The sequence below is a fragment of the Perna viridis genome, chromosome 1 (assembly GCF_037379345.1).
Source record: "Perna viridis isolate PV_CMFRI_1.1 ecotype Kerala chromosome 1, ASM3737934v1, whole genome shotgun sequence".
Classification (NCBI taxonomy): Eukaryota; Metazoa; Mollusca; class Bivalvia; order Mytilida; family Mytilidae; genus Perna; species Perna viridis.
The window spans coordinates 53,508,480-53,523,825 of NC_142445.1; the positions used below are offsets into that span (position 1 = coordinate 53,508,480).

General features: G+C 30.8%; 1 protein-coding gene across 4 annotated transcripts in view; it reads left to right on the forward strand.

Annotated features, from left to right (window-relative positions):
- LOC148629364 (uncharacterized) overlaps positions 1 to 13,820 on the forward strand; it is a 37,173-nt gene extending 23,353 nt beyond the window's left edge. For 2 of the 4 annotated variants that reach the window (XM_088549274.1, XM_088549287.1), the window contains 17 exons: positions 74 to 173; positions 1,780 to 1,901; positions 2,264 to 2,466; positions 3,438 to 3,525; positions 3,775 to 3,842; positions 4,100 to 4,136; positions 4,486 to 4,598; positions 5,169 to 5,297; positions 5,674 to 5,819; positions 6,287 to 6,422; positions 6,730 to 6,864; positions 7,185 to 7,358; positions 7,681 to 7,815; positions 8,418 to 8,531; positions 10,152 to 10,309; positions 10,795 to 10,930; positions 11,861 to 13,820. In XM_088549274.1, the coding sequence (XP_088405400.1) occupies positions 74 to 173; positions 1,780 to 1,901; positions 2,264 to 2,466; positions 3,438 to 3,525; positions 3,775 to 3,842; positions 4,100 to 4,136; positions 4,486 to 4,598; positions 5,169 to 5,297; positions 5,674 to 5,819; positions 6,287 to 6,422; positions 6,730 to 6,864; positions 7,185 to 7,358; positions 7,681 to 7,815; positions 8,418 to 8,531; positions 10,152 to 10,309; positions 10,795 to 10,930; positions 11,861 to 11,929 (2,063 nt within the window). In that variant the 3' untranslated portion in view covers positions 11,930 to 13,820. Of the gene's footprint in view, positions 1 to 73; positions 174 to 1,779; positions 1,902 to 2,263; positions 2,467 to 3,437; positions 3,526 to 3,774; positions 3,843 to 4,099; positions 4,137 to 4,485; positions 4,599 to 5,168; positions 5,298 to 5,673; positions 5,820 to 6,286; positions 6,423 to 6,729; positions 6,865 to 7,184; positions 7,359 to 7,680; positions 7,816 to 8,417; positions 8,532 to 9,195; positions 9,208 to 10,151; positions 10,310 to 10,794; positions 10,931 to 11,860 lie in introns of all 4 variants that reach the window. The other 2 variants (XM_088549276.1, XM_088549283.1) reach the window with 2 other exon arrangements.
- The last annotated feature ends 1,526 nt before the right edge of the window (positions 13,821 to 15,346 follow it).

A 15,346-nucleotide genomic window follows, 5' to 3' on the forward strand; every position in this document is an offset into this window, starting at 1 on the left:
GACCATTATTCCAAGCCTTTTATTAGTAATCACAACTAAATTTTCATCAGGATATTGGATAATTCTTTTTCAGTTACCCCAGCTTCAGGATCCAATGCCTCTCAACAGTTGGTGATTACCTTTGGAGTTATTATACCATTGCTGCTTATTGTTGTTGTCATTTTACTTATCATGTAAGACTTATAACTTTTAATAATTACATATACTGTGCATATAATTAGATCAGTCTAATCTCATTGAATTATAGGCTTTGCATATGATGTTTCATGAGTTGGTGAAACACAAACTTACTTTTAGAGCTTTTGCTAGCATGACTCCTCTTAAACTATCTTTTGATTTTAATAAAATTTTGTTGGAATGGTTTTGTGAGCTTGATATTAAGAACCAGCAGTTGATTTCACCTAAAGTTGTAAGTGTAATATAAGTCATATGTCGTGATGTCATAATAAATCGCAACAATTATTTCTTGACTTTAGACATTTTTTTTCACGAATAATATAAGAAAAATGTAAGTGTAGCAATATTTGTTAGACATGCTATTCTCTATTATGATTTCATAACTGAAAACACATTTTACACTTAAGAATTTTTTTTAGAGTAGTAGGTAAAATGTGATCAAAACTTTGATATTTGTACACTCAGAATCTAACTATTTATAATTTCGTTTTTTGCTTGACATCGAAAGGATTATTTTAGGGGCAGGTTGTTGTCAAGTAGCTCATCATTTAAACAGTTTTAAGCATGACCCAACAGAGTATTTATTATAATAGGACACTGTCCATTTAAAAACCAAGAAGATGGGATTCTTTTATATGGGCGGCATAGAGTAAATTTGATATCACCAATGTTTTTGTTCTAATGTTTTTTAAACACATGATGTCAAAAATGGATGTCAGAATATATTTTCAAAGTTTCTCAACAAATCTATTAAATTATTTTAAAGCTTTGTAATTTATTTCCCTTTATCATTTGTGTAAATTTCAAATTAATATTATTTTTTTCTTAGAAAACATGAGTTTGTGATTTCTAATTGATGAGAAAGCTATTGGAAACAGAATGTGGCATTAGCCACCCAATGCCTGGGTCTACCCTGGACACTCTCCTAATACCACTTGTTACAATCACTCTCCTGATACCACTTGTTACAATGCTTTTGGATACTTAACCATGATAAAACAATATAAATACACTAAACATCATCAAAATTAGTCATAAGGTCTATATGAGATACATTTGTCCATAAGAGTCATAATAGTATATGAAAGGAGTGAATGTATATTGCTGTTACCTCATGGGTCTTTTTATACCTGAATTATACCTCTCACAATACATCATTGTTAAAATATTTGGCTGAAGAGAATGCTTAAATATTCACCCTTCCATCACTTAATTTTTAATTAGTGAAATACAAATCTACAGGGCAAGGAAGCCATATTTTTAGTTTTCAAGGTTTATATGAAATGATGAACACAAAGTCTCCACAAGTGTACATTTAAAAAAAAATATATTTCAAAAATTGATATGGAGCAAAACAAAAATACTGCAAACTGACAAAAGATTGAGCTTGAACCATCACAGCTAGAGTAAGATGTAATGTTATGTCAAAACAATGGAAATGATGTATTTTGTTTATTGGTGATGTCACAATTGATTTGATGTAAACTTATCATTGGAAATTGCCAATATTTTCAGTATCTCAGGGAGTAAGGACAATTGAAAAACAGTAAAGTTGCTGATAAAATGATCTATGTATTTATCGTGTTCAGTTTCCTGTTTTAGAATTTTAATAAGGAGGCGTAGGTCTAAGAGTGCTGATCTGTATAGTACTGTGGGGCTGAAGGAATACAGACCTTACCATGGTGATGCTTCGCCAGGGGTTGTTACTTCTAGTGTAGTCAATGGTGAGTCTGGTTATTTAGTAATAAGGATGTAAAGTTCTAAAATGGTTTGTATAATAATAGACTATGAATATTAAGGTTCTTGACTGCTACTGGTAAGAATTCTAGAAGAATAAAAAGCAAGAAGACACTTTATTTTAATTGTTGGACCCTTGAAGGGCAATTGAATTGATAACATAAAATACAGTGATGAAGCAATCAGGGTTTTAATTCTTTTGTTGAATAATGTAAGCCCAAAACATAGCTACAGAGAGTCTATTTGAAACAAAACTAACTTAAATCACCTAAAATGAACACCACTGATTTATTTTGTTAAATTGTTTTAGCTTAAATTCTTTAAAATTCAACCTTTATTGTATTTTCAGAGACTACTTCACTGACAAGGAGCAGAAATGCAAGCTTGGCAAGTTTAGGGAGCGTAGGAACATTGAAAAGTACTGGGAGTAATGGAAGTCAGAATACAGCAGCATATAACAACATACCCTCAAAGAAAGCTATTCCAGTCAACAGATTACAAGCATACATTGTTGCAATGCATAAAAAGAAAGGATTTGAAAAGGAGTATAAGGTATGGACAATGAATTTAGGTTCATTCTAATGTAATGGAAATGCTTGGAACACAATTGTGGTTTATTTAGAATTAAGAGTACTCCATGGTTGATGGGCTAACTAGCCATTATATATTTGAAATGTCAATGATATACTTCACTAATATTGTAGTGCAACCTGATTTACAAGTAGAGTACAAAATCAATTAAAATAAATTAAAATCATCCAGCCTTCAAAGGCTTATGAAGCACTTTCAGTTTAAGATCAAATTGCTAAATACAAATGAAGATTGAGGTACTTTAAATGGCTTGTGCAAAAGTATTTAAATTAGCAGGATAATTAAACTAGAGATAGAGTCTGAGATCGAATGTTCGAAAGGTCAATGATATATATCATAATTTTTTTACATCAACATGAAGCAATATCTTAAGTTTTTCTGTTTCACTTAATCCACAAAGGCTTAGATTGTAGAGGACCGAAAAGTCAGTTAACAGAGCGTCTCTTGTTGTTGAATAACCACTTCACTTCAGCATGAAATGGATCTTATTTTTTATGATAATTCACACTGTGAAAAAAAATCGGTAATTTCACTCTCGCGCTTTCTCCTACCAAAAACTTCATACCACAAATATCAATCCGCCGTTCACAAAATTTTAAGTTTGTGTTGAAAATAGCAATGAATGATGGAGGAAATCTATATAATAACTAGGATAATCACTTGGTTATCATGAATAACCATGATATGATCTCTCGTGCCAAGAATGCATTAAGATTTAAGTCGTGCGCGAAACAAGTTCTGCATACTCATTAAATCTAGGTGTTCTTCAGCACTCCTGATCATATTTTGGTTATCCACTCTTTCCAATTAATTATCCCATTATTCTCCAGACTTTCACAATAGTTATCATGATGTTTGTGCAACATCAAGTCCTTGACAATACCAACTATAAAATTATCACTAAATCTGTCTATATATGAACTGTATTGCAGGCTTTACCTGCTGGAATGGTATTACCACATAAAGTGGGGCTGATGGAGGAAAATAGAAGTAAAAATAGATATATCAATATGATTGCTTGTAAGTATGGGCTTGAATAAGAAACATTTTTTTTTAATGGCAGTACATAAGAGAGATTTAAAATACCGGTAGACAGGTTGAATGGTATAAATTCAATAAATGAGAATGGATTTTCAATTTTTAATCATTATGAAAAAAACGGATTCAGTAATCCTTTTTGTTAAAACCAATAGTCCCTATTTATTATAAAATTCTATTGAAATAGACGTATTGCTGCATTAGTACATTGGATTTATTATATTTTTTCAGATGACCATTCAAGAGTAGTACTAGATAATGAATTAGATGGTGATTATATTAATGCCAACTATATTGATGTAAGTGGATAGTTTTATTATGCTCCCTGCGTTATTTTCAATTATAAATTTTTATTTTAAACTAGCTTTTAGTGAAAGTTACAAAGAGACAAGAAACTTCAAATAAAAATAATTAAGTTGCTGAAGCTGTTAGATTATAAAGAAACTGAACTTTAAAGTTTGAAAACTAAGAATGAAAAAAAGAAAAGAAATTGATATAAAAAAATGTGGTTTAAAATCTTTATATCCATGCAGTTTTTCTCCCTTTTTGTTTGTAGGGTTTCATCAGAAGAAATGCATACATAGCCACACAAGGTATATCTATTTATACTCCTTTTTCATTAAAACAAATCATTCATTCAGAATGACAGCTTTAGATAAAAGGTTACAGACGTAGACTCCTATTGCCATCATTGTGAACATTTTCTGAGTTGGAGCTAGGTTATCATCATAAACCTCTTAAACAACATATATATAATAGATAACTGATCTGCTGAGGAATTTGAATTGACAAAATACCTCTTGTACCTTAATTAAATATAATGAAAGAAGTGAAATGAAAACTGTATTCTTAAATTACTTACCAATATTTCTGCATTTTTAAACTTTATATGATGCCTTATGAGAGCACTTGTAATACAGGAATACATTTTCTAATTAATAGGACCTACAAGGAATACAACTGAAGATTTCTGGCAAATGATTTGGCAGGAAGACATTGGCAAGATTGTTATGTTGACCAACCTTGTAGAGGCTAATAAGGTAGAACAAAATCAGGTAATTTTGTCAGCATATAGTCCACTTATTGAATATTGTTTAAGTCAAAATCTGAGTTGCTTTAGAAGGCTGATGAATTTATCTTATAAAGTTTACCAGTTCACTTTTTAAAATTTTTCAAATGAGATCTGAAGAATTTTACTGTTCAAAAACATTTTTGAGAATGGACTTCTGTTTTACTGCTTTAAAATTGAAAGTAATAAGTGGACAAAATTGCTGACTGTGATCTGTTCAACTCCTTTTGTTGAGTTTCACCTGTATTAATAAATATCTGAAGGACATATGATCGAATTGGCTTTGGTTGGAGAAAGGGAGATAACTAATATCACAAAGGTCAAGGTTCTACTGGACATGCATATTTAAGAATATGGCTGCTGTCCACTTGCAAACATGAAAAAGTTCTTTACATTCATGAAAGGAATCTCAGATCTTCAGCAATTATCCTTAAAAAAATTTCTTTGAATAAAACAGCAGCATTTTGAATCCTGATATTGTAATATTACAAAAGTTTTTGATATTTTATCCTATTTTGTAAATGTGAAAGGATAAATGTGAAGTACATTATTTCAGGTCAAATGTTACAAGTACTGGCCATCAGAAGATAGTGATTTACTGTTCAACAGTTTACAGATATCTCTTAACTCAGAGGAGACTTATCCATTTTTCACCATCAGAAAAATATCATTGATAGATGTAGAGGTAAAGTTTTACCACCTTATTGAGATTTTGCTATAAAAAAGTGGTAAAATCAGTCTGCACTAATGTGAATCTAAGAAACTTAATGGCTAATCAACCTGTTTATAGTCTTTGGTAAAAAAAAGAAGTAACGTGCAGATATTCTTTTACGGTCAAATTTAGGAAAGGGAGGTAATTTGACTTTTTTTTTTTTTATTCGATATTTAAGACTTTTGCTCGGAAAGCTTCCCTTATTCAATGCACTGAGGAAATATTCAGATCTAAGGTTTTAAGTTTGTTTTGGTTTTTTTTTTTTGGTTCTTGGAAAATTTTTAATCATGAAGTATTTCTGCACAATACTTGTTTTATCATTGTAATCAAAAGGATCTTTCACTTCCAGATGAACGAGACAAGGAGTATAACACAGTTCCATTTCACATCATGGCCTGATCATGGGGTACCAGATCCATTCCAAATTATGGTCTTCCTCAGAAAAGTTACACAACAGACTACAACACTAGGTGGACCTATGGTTGTACATTGTAGGTAGGTAACTCACAGACCACTACACCAGGGCACCATGGTTGTATGTTGTAAGTACCGGTAGTTTATTTTCATGATCACAGATTAATACATTTTACTGAGCTGTAAATGGTGATAAAGTGTTAATTTGCACTGATCTTTAACTTTACGTAAATTATGTAAAGTTAAGTATCATTTGATATCAGTAACAGGTATTTTTATGGTGGAATGGTAACTATGTAATTAGTAATTAGTAGGACTGGTATTTGTGTGTATCAATAATTTTTTAGTTGTCGTAAGCCCCAATGCTGTCAGAAATGGTTAGTATCATAATCTGCTAAGATGTTTAATGATTTTTCAGCCTACCTAGTGACTAAAGAAATATTTGATTTTAATTTGAGTGCAATTGTTCCAATATTTTTTAATTAAGATCATAAATAAATGTTTAAATTTGCATAACATTGATTTCCTTTTTTAAATATTTTTTTCAGTGCTGGTATTGGTCGCACAGGAAGTTTAATAGCAATAGATTCTCTTCATAAACAAGGAGAATCTTCATATTATTTATCTATTAACCAATTTGTCAAAGAAATGCGACAGAATAGAGTTAATATGGTTCAAACTTTGGTAAGTGCAATTGTAAATCACATTTAATACCAAATAAATTTTTGTTTTTCAATCTCATGACTCAGGTATTACTGTTACAAATTTCATTCTCTTATGAAATATGAAGCATTGCTAGTTTTATGGTATTTGTATTTTTGTAGTCTTTAGATACTAATCCTATTTTTTTTTAATTTATTTAATTTTATGTACATACCTTAACTAATTTTTATTCTGCATTTACATGTTGCACTATCTAGGCTTGCATCTTCAGTAAGTTTTTGAGTTAACATTGGTTTCCAATAATCATCTTTTGCACATTGTTTTTCAGAGCCAGTATATATTTATCCATAGAACTTTATTAGAAATGTTTGCTTGTACTAAAGACCCAGTAGTGGGTAGAGATATGTTCTATCAAGTCTGGGCAGATTCTAATTTCAAAGACAAAGTCCATGATGAATATTTGGTAGGTATACCTATTGAATTATTGCTAGATTTTTTCTGGGAAGGTAGAATGTGTATTTTATACAGTGGCTTGATGCATGACTTTATAATTGATATGAAAGTGGAATGTGTTTATACAAAGGGAGACAACCCACTTTTAAATCATTTCATATGAAATAAATAATTTAGAAAGACAATTTTATTTACTGTAGGGTTGTTTTACTGTGCAATGAAAAACATTGCAGAGATGAAAAGTTTATTTCCAAAACTGAATTTTTTCACATTTGATAACAAAAAATTGTCAGCCGTTGTGATAACTTACAGTGTTGTTTGATATTTTAGAGTTTAATGGAGCTAAGACCAGAATTTGAAAGAGATGATTATTCTATTGCCAATGACCCTGTAAATATAGAAAAACATAGGGATATGAAAATGATGGCTGCTGATAGATACAGGGCTTATTTACAATCATATTCAGTCAACCGTACTGATTACATCAATGCCGTTATTTTACCTGTAAGTATCGTCTCTTACTGGTAGTCCATTGGACACAATTTTCATCCATTTTGTAAATTCTAATTATAACATTCATTCAATTAATTTTATCAATAAAATATCGATTAACAGAGAGAAAAACATATTTTAAATATCTTATCAAGAGGAGATAAATCAATTTTTTTTCTCAAAGTGATAAAACATTAATACAGGAATTCTAAGCAACATTTGAAAATGATATTCATACTTATAGTATAAGATAGAATAAATATACCAAACCTAAAATACAATGGTGCTTATGAAGTATAATATAGTAAATGAACATTTTGTTTCTCTATTTCAGTCACATTACAATCAACAAGGTTTTATTCTGACCCAACTCCCGCTGAACTCCACTGTAATAGACCTTTGGCAGATGTTGTATGACTATCAATCTAACACTGTTGTCATTACTGATGTTATACATTATGATGAGAAGGTAAACAGCCCTAAAATAATGTTAGTGATGTTTCAATTTATTAGTCTTTTTTGTATGTTTTAAACTCAAAGATGATTAAACTGGTGCATGTATCAATCAAATATTAGAAGTACAGAATCTGCAGTGAAAGTGTATATTATACCCCTCCTCATTAGAGTGGGGGCTATATTGCATTCACCTTGTCTGTCCATCTGTCTGTCCTTTACTTTTTTCTGTAACAGATTTCTCAGCTTCTATTTGAGGAAATGCTCAGATATTTGGTGTATTGCACTGTACCTCCTTATTCCAAGTTTGACAAGTGGTTGAGTGATAGTATTCTTAACATGTACCAAATAATGGTAATAGCTACAATGCAAAAAATTAAAATTGTTGTACATATTTTTATGAAGAGCATTATACTATAATTTGGGGAAAGATCCTGAATTTAAAACTTCGCAAAAAAAGATAGATCACAGATACATTTAGAAAATTTCCTGGTACTACCTGTACTTCTGTTACAGGTAGTGTCATTATGATAAACATCATCCAATACATGTAAATTGATTCAATGTTTGTATATTAAGATGCTGTCTTATATAACTATCATCTGGTTCATATTTCAGGAGAATGGGGTGTTCTGGCCTGCTTTGGGTGAGACATTGACATTAGGAGCATTTGTAGTTAATTGTGTAGCCCAGTCAGGAAACAGAGATATGACATTCAATTTATCAAATAAGGTATATATATTTTTAATAAAAAATTATGTTACTTTTAATAAAAAATTATGTTACTGAAGCAATCATAATTTACACTGATACTGTATAAAATTCAAATGAGCTATCTGTCATAAATGTGAATTTAAAAAAAATGTTATTAGCTAACATGAAATTGACAACTATATTACCAGATTCTTTGCACAATAGAGTTAACAACAGAATTGATTATTACTTCCCACATCCTTCACGACAAAATAGACCTGTCTGTGGTCTTGGAGTAGCTTGCTTTTCTCAAGTGTGGCAGAATGTGGTTTCAATCAGTCCCCAGCCCAGTTACACCAAAGACTTTAAAAATTGTATCCACTGCTTCTTTGCTAAACACATGGTATGTAGTAGAAAGAGTGACAACTGATTGGCTCAGAGTTAAAATAATATGTCTGAGTGAGTGGCATGTCTAACTATACACTGTTGCTTCTGTGAGCTAGCACAATACAGATCTGGCTCAGTTTGTCAGACTAGTACAAATCAAGGTCTGTTCAATTGGTCAAACATTCTCCTGTTAAATGCATGAATATTATCAGCCACAGGACTTTTAGCCAAAATCAGTCAATCAATCAAAAGATATAAAAACTACCTGTATATATTAAGTTGTATGTTGTTTTAATACAATTTTATGTGTATGCAGAAAGCTCTACAGGTAAATTAGTGATGTTGTGATTGTTATTTTTTTACTTTTGCTTAGCTTACTTCTGGTGATCATTGGCTTTTAAAAACTCTCTTGCAACTAATGCTGTACTCTGTTAATGCATCTATTAACAATAAGCCAAAAAGGCTTGATATACTGAAAAGTATATTTATACTGAAACTTTACATGATTATAGAATTGATACACATGTTTTTTCCAGGATAATATTGCATCTTGCATTCTTTTTTATCTTCCATATTGAACAAGCATGGTTTTCCAAAAAAGATATATAAAAGTCTGTGTTATGATTTGACATTTTTTTATTTGCATGTTTGGAAGTTGGCTTTTTCATGTTGCAAATCATCTTGAATTATTCCTACTTTGATAGTGCTTATGGTTTAATGCATTTTCAGCTACATTTCTCTGTCTTTGGTTTTAAATGAATTGTTGAAGTGACTTAGTCATATATCACCAAACTTCAGTTCTTTTAGTACAGTTTTGAAATCAATTAGTTTTTGTTATCCAAACTATTATAGTCAGATCCCAAACCTAATATACGTTTTCCTTATATGACAAGAATATTAATTCCTTAAAACTGCATGTGACATCCCATTTTTGACATTAAATAGATAACATATATAGCAGGTGAATCTTTTCCCTAATGATGCCTTTTTCTGCCCATGACATTTTTAATTTCTAAGGTTCTCATTGATTAGAATGTTCCCAATCCCAACATTTGCCAAATCCCTTTGCTTTTAAGGTTAAACTTTGAGATGTGTTATATTTGCTGTGGAGATGAAATTGTTCAAGAGTTTCATTTTACGTTTTAGAGTTATAAAAAAAACTAAAAATACCATAGTAGTGGTTAGACCCAAACTTAAATTGGCACCCTTGAACAATTGTACTTACTCAAAAATGTAAAATTGTTGATGACATGACCATGCTTTCTGTTGTAGTATTCTAAGAAGAGTTTAGATATAAAGGTTCTTATAGGAACAGGTTGGTCAGAGAACCAGGATGTTCCAAGTGATGCTGATTATTGGTTTGAATTACATAATGATATACATAAATGGCAGGAAGCTCAGGGACAAAAACCTATTACAGTTATTTGCAGGTGAGTGTAATATCAACATTATATAGGAAAGGGATGCAACCAATCATGGTATGTGAAACAATCAAGAAATAAAATTGTATTGATATAGATTAAAGTTTTATGTAGCAAAGCTTTTAATACCTTGTTCTCAGAAATGGGGATGCATTTTGATCCTCATTGGGATCCTTATTGTTTTCCTTTCATTCACTGTTCAGGAGTTACTGCCCTTTTCTTTTAGAAAAATCAGAATTCAAGGTCTGATTTCTTTAGTTTTGAAATTGATGAAAATTCATATTGGTAAATGAACAATGCATTTCAAATTAATTTGGAATACCTCGTCTTAAAAGATATTTTTTAGTTTATAAGAAATTATTAATTGCAGTGTAAGTTTGGTATTGACGCTAAAGGATGTCTCAGTATTGTACATAGTATTTTGTCTCTTGGTGTGTTGTCTCATTACTGCTTCTCTTGTATCACTATTTCACAATATGGTTTTAATCATACAGGGATGGTGGAAGTCGTGGTGCTTTATATTGTGCTGTATCAAATGTATTAGATGGTTTAGATATCTACCAAGATGTTGATGTCTTCCATGCATTCAGGCAAATTCATAACCGTAAACCAGAAGTTCTAGTATATAAGGTAAGTCTGTCATCATTTTAATGTACAACCACAAAAAAAATAAATAAAGATATATATATATATATACTGAACAACAATAATTGTAAGCTATTGATAAAACTGCCTCTTTGATGCCATCACTTCTATTGATAAAACTGCCTCTTTGATGCCATATGCCATCACTTCTATTGATAAAACTGCCTCTTTGATGCCATATGCCATCACTTCTATTGATAAAACTGCCTCTTTGATGCCATCACTTCTATTGATAAAACTGCCTCTTTGATGCCATCACTTCTATTGATAAAACTGCCTCTATGATGCCATCACTTCTATTGATAAAACTGCCTCTTTGATGCCATCACTTCTATTGATAAAACTGCCTCTTTGATGCCATATGCCATCACTTCTATTGATAAAACTGCCTCTTTGATGCCATCACTTCTATTGATGAAACTGCCTCTTAGATGCCATCACTTCTATTGATAAAACTGCCTCTTTGATGCCATCACTTCTATTGATAAAACTGCCTCTTTGATGCCATCACTTCTATTGATAAAACTGCCCCTTTGATGCCATCACTTCTATTGATAAAACTGCCTCTTTGATGCCATCACTTCTATTGATAAAACTGCCTCTTTGATGCCATCACTTCTATTGATAAAACTGCCTCTTTGATGCCATCACTTCTATTGATAAAACTGCCTCTTTGATGCCATCACTTCTATTCAAACTCAGATATATTAATGTTTATGTTATTGGTATTTTATTGTTTTATATAATAAGTTAACAATGTACTTCTTTTACTGTATCAATACTTCAATTTTTTGTAATGGAACTGTTGGAAATAAGAGAAAATAACGCTAAAAAAGGGTATGAATTTATTGATGAAAAAGTTGAACATTTTATGTTTTGTCCATGCTTTCATTTTCAGTATTTTATGAATTTCAGGAGCAATATGAACATTGTTATGAGGTAGCCAGATTGTATCTTGATGCTGGAAGTCTTTATTCATCTTGATTTATTCATCTAAGATTTTAAGACCACATAATATATGACTTAATACTAGGACTTTCCTGGATGTAAGAGACTTACTGTTCTTCTAGAAAATGAATGAGGTGTGAATTTATACAAGACTTATCCATAATGTTAGACAGATAACTGCCTGAACCAAGACATACTTTTCTAGTCTTTGAAATCAAATATTTGATATTATTGTTATTTAGTTTTTTCTCTGCAGTTTTATTGTTAAAATACATATATATATTTTTTAAAGATTTTATATTTGTTAGGCATACAATTTGGGGAACATGTTTATACTCATTACAACTGTCAATCTCATTATACCCCTGCAAACAACGTTTGGGGGTATATAGGAATAACCCTGTCTGTCTGTCTGTCTGTCTGTTTGTCCATCTGTCCCCATTTCTTGTGAGAGCAACTCCTCCTTAACGGCGCAACGGATTTTGATGAAATTTTATAGGAAGATTTGCGCATCATATGTAGATGTGCATGAAGGAATATTTTCACTGTTGAAGGATTCATAAGGGAGATAATCTAATTTAAGGGTTTTACATGGTAAAACCTTGTAAGCACAATTCCTTAACTACTTAAAAGATTTTGATGAGATTTTATAGGAAGATTAGTAATCATATGTAGATGTACATGAAGGTATATAATTTTTGTCTGAGGACTCCAAAGGTAGATAATCCAAATTAAGGGTTTTACATGTGAAACTTCATTTATTTAGGACTTTTCACAGAAAATATAGTAATTTTAACCTAAAACCTCCAACAAATTTGATATTTTTTTGTGGAAGATTCTAAATTTTTTTATTGATTTTGTGGGAGTTTCCTTCCCTAATGTGAGAGGATTAAAAAGTACGGGGAAATTTGGTCAAACCTGTACCTAGTTATAAACATGGCTGACCTTGGACTATTACATTGTGCAATATTATAGGTACATTCTACCGTGAATACTTAGAGAATTGTGTATTGAAGGAGTTTTGAATTTAATTTAATCTATTTCTGTTAACGAATGGAAAACTAATCTCTTTATATTCCTATATGGAAAATACACTGATTTAAAACAGTTTTTGGGTAAAGTCTTTCTTATCTGTTGACTCTGTCAGATCTTCTGTTATGTAAAAGTTGATTTCACTGCCAATATTTTTTTTGGGGGGGAAGGAGTTGTGAACGGAAATATTATGTTGATAGTTATGTTTTTATTCATAATGAATAAAATCAGAAGTTCCAATGCATTTAAATGATTTAGTGCTTTGTAAAATAACAATGCAACTTTATGTTGATTATTTTTATAGTACTGTACATATACCAGTTTATTTATGTATTATGTAAATATTATTGTCTATTATGATAGAGGATTTCAATCTCGAGTGGTACCTTGAAGTGATGTTATAGGTCTGATAGAGGTGAAAAGCATCAGTTGTATTAGTTGTATCAGCACAAACAATGGTGGTGTTCAGAAAACTTTCTCTCAGATAATTAACATGTCTGAATGAAAGTTTAAATCTCCTTTTCAAATGTTTAGTTATCTACCTAAGACGGTTCATCATATGATTGTCATTTAAACAAGAAAAGACCAGCTTTGTCTCCTGAACATCACCATTGTATTCACTGTAACAATTTTAGAGTTCAATTACCATCAGCAGTTGTTTTTTCTTCTATTAAAAGAAGTGGAATAAACGACAAAATATAGAAAAGGAAATTTAAAAAGTATTACCTGGTATACCTCTGTCTTTCTTAATAGATGTTTAATATGTGAAACGTGCAATATTTTATTACTATGAATCTAAAGTATATTCAAACCTTTTAATGTGTAGGTTAAGTAAATTATTTATTTCTCTGTTTAGTTGGCAGTCCTATATCCAATAATAAAAAATAGAAAATTTGATATTCTTTTAATTGCCTTCCTAAACAAGTATTTTACTGGTATGTTGTTTGAGTACGTTTGTCTTTCTAGATAGACTGGTAATTTAAAAAGTGATTCTAGCAATTTTTCATGAAACTTTGTTGAATAGCTTATTTCTATTGAAATAAACTGCACAAAGTCCAGCGCCTGAGACGTTGTGTAATATTGATTTGTTGTGACATGCATCATTAATTTGATCCTCTATCCTACATAATAACACCTAGATGAACTGTCCCGTACAACCATACATAAATTGATTTTCTAATATTAGAAAATGGACTTCTTGTTTTCAATTACGATTTTTTAATATCATAAAATCATTTTGTAATATTAAAAAATGTGACTGATTTTGGCAATATTGCAAAGTGATTTTCTAATATTACAAATTCAATTTGTAATATTACAAAATATGTGATGTTTTATAATATTACTTAATCAGGAATTTGATATATTAGAAAAAGAATTTTTAATATTACGAAATGAATTTCTAATATTAAAAAATCTTTTCTAATATTAAAAAATTATTTTGTAATTTTGTAATACATGTATTAGAAATTCATTTTCTAATACAAAATATTGATTTTTGTCCACTTTGGCTTGCCATAAAATAGAGTCGTCACATCCTGAGACGTTTGTATAATATTGATTTGTTGCGACATGCATCATTAATATGATCCTCTATCCTACATAATAACATCTAAATGAACTATCCCGTACTACCATACATTGTGTACTAAGTTACAGCCCTAGATTAATCCTACGAGGAGAAATGACCCGGCCAGCGAAAGCTATATTTTTATATAGCCTAGGTGGTCGAGTGGTCTAGGGCGCTGGACTTTGTGCAGGCGGTGTTGCCATAGATGTCACAGCGGTACAAGTTAGAGTCCCGCGGAGGGAATGAACAAAAATTTGCATCGCAAATTTGACAGTTCTAACATTGTTGGGAAATTTTTCAGACCTTTCTATATATATGGTACAGTTTCCAAGATAGTCAAGTTATTGTCCAGACACCACGAAAATGCTTGCTTCTGGTCCCTTTTTGGCCCATGGTTCAAGTTGCAACCTCCAAAATAAATCCTATACTTTATGTGGTATGGTAGCTTGAAGTACAATTTCATAGAGATTCATTAACTTATAGTAAAGTTATTGTCTGAACACGTTGAAAATGCTTGTTTGGGGCCCCTTTAGGACCCCTTATTTCTAAATAGTTTGGATCACAACCCCTAAAATAAATCTCAAGCTTCCTCTTGTGGTACAAGTCAGTAAAGATTTAATCACTTATACAGAAGTTATTACCCAGCCACTGATAGCATGATACCATAATACAACCTCAATTTTCATTACAGACAATATTTTAACACCAACAAACTTTCATACAAACCCAAATATTTTAGCAATAATATGAAAAAAATACAAGCAGTAATCAACAAATTTTATTTGGAAATGCAGTTAGGAAAAATCATGTTTTTTTAAATTATTGTCATTAATAATGTACATAAATTCGTA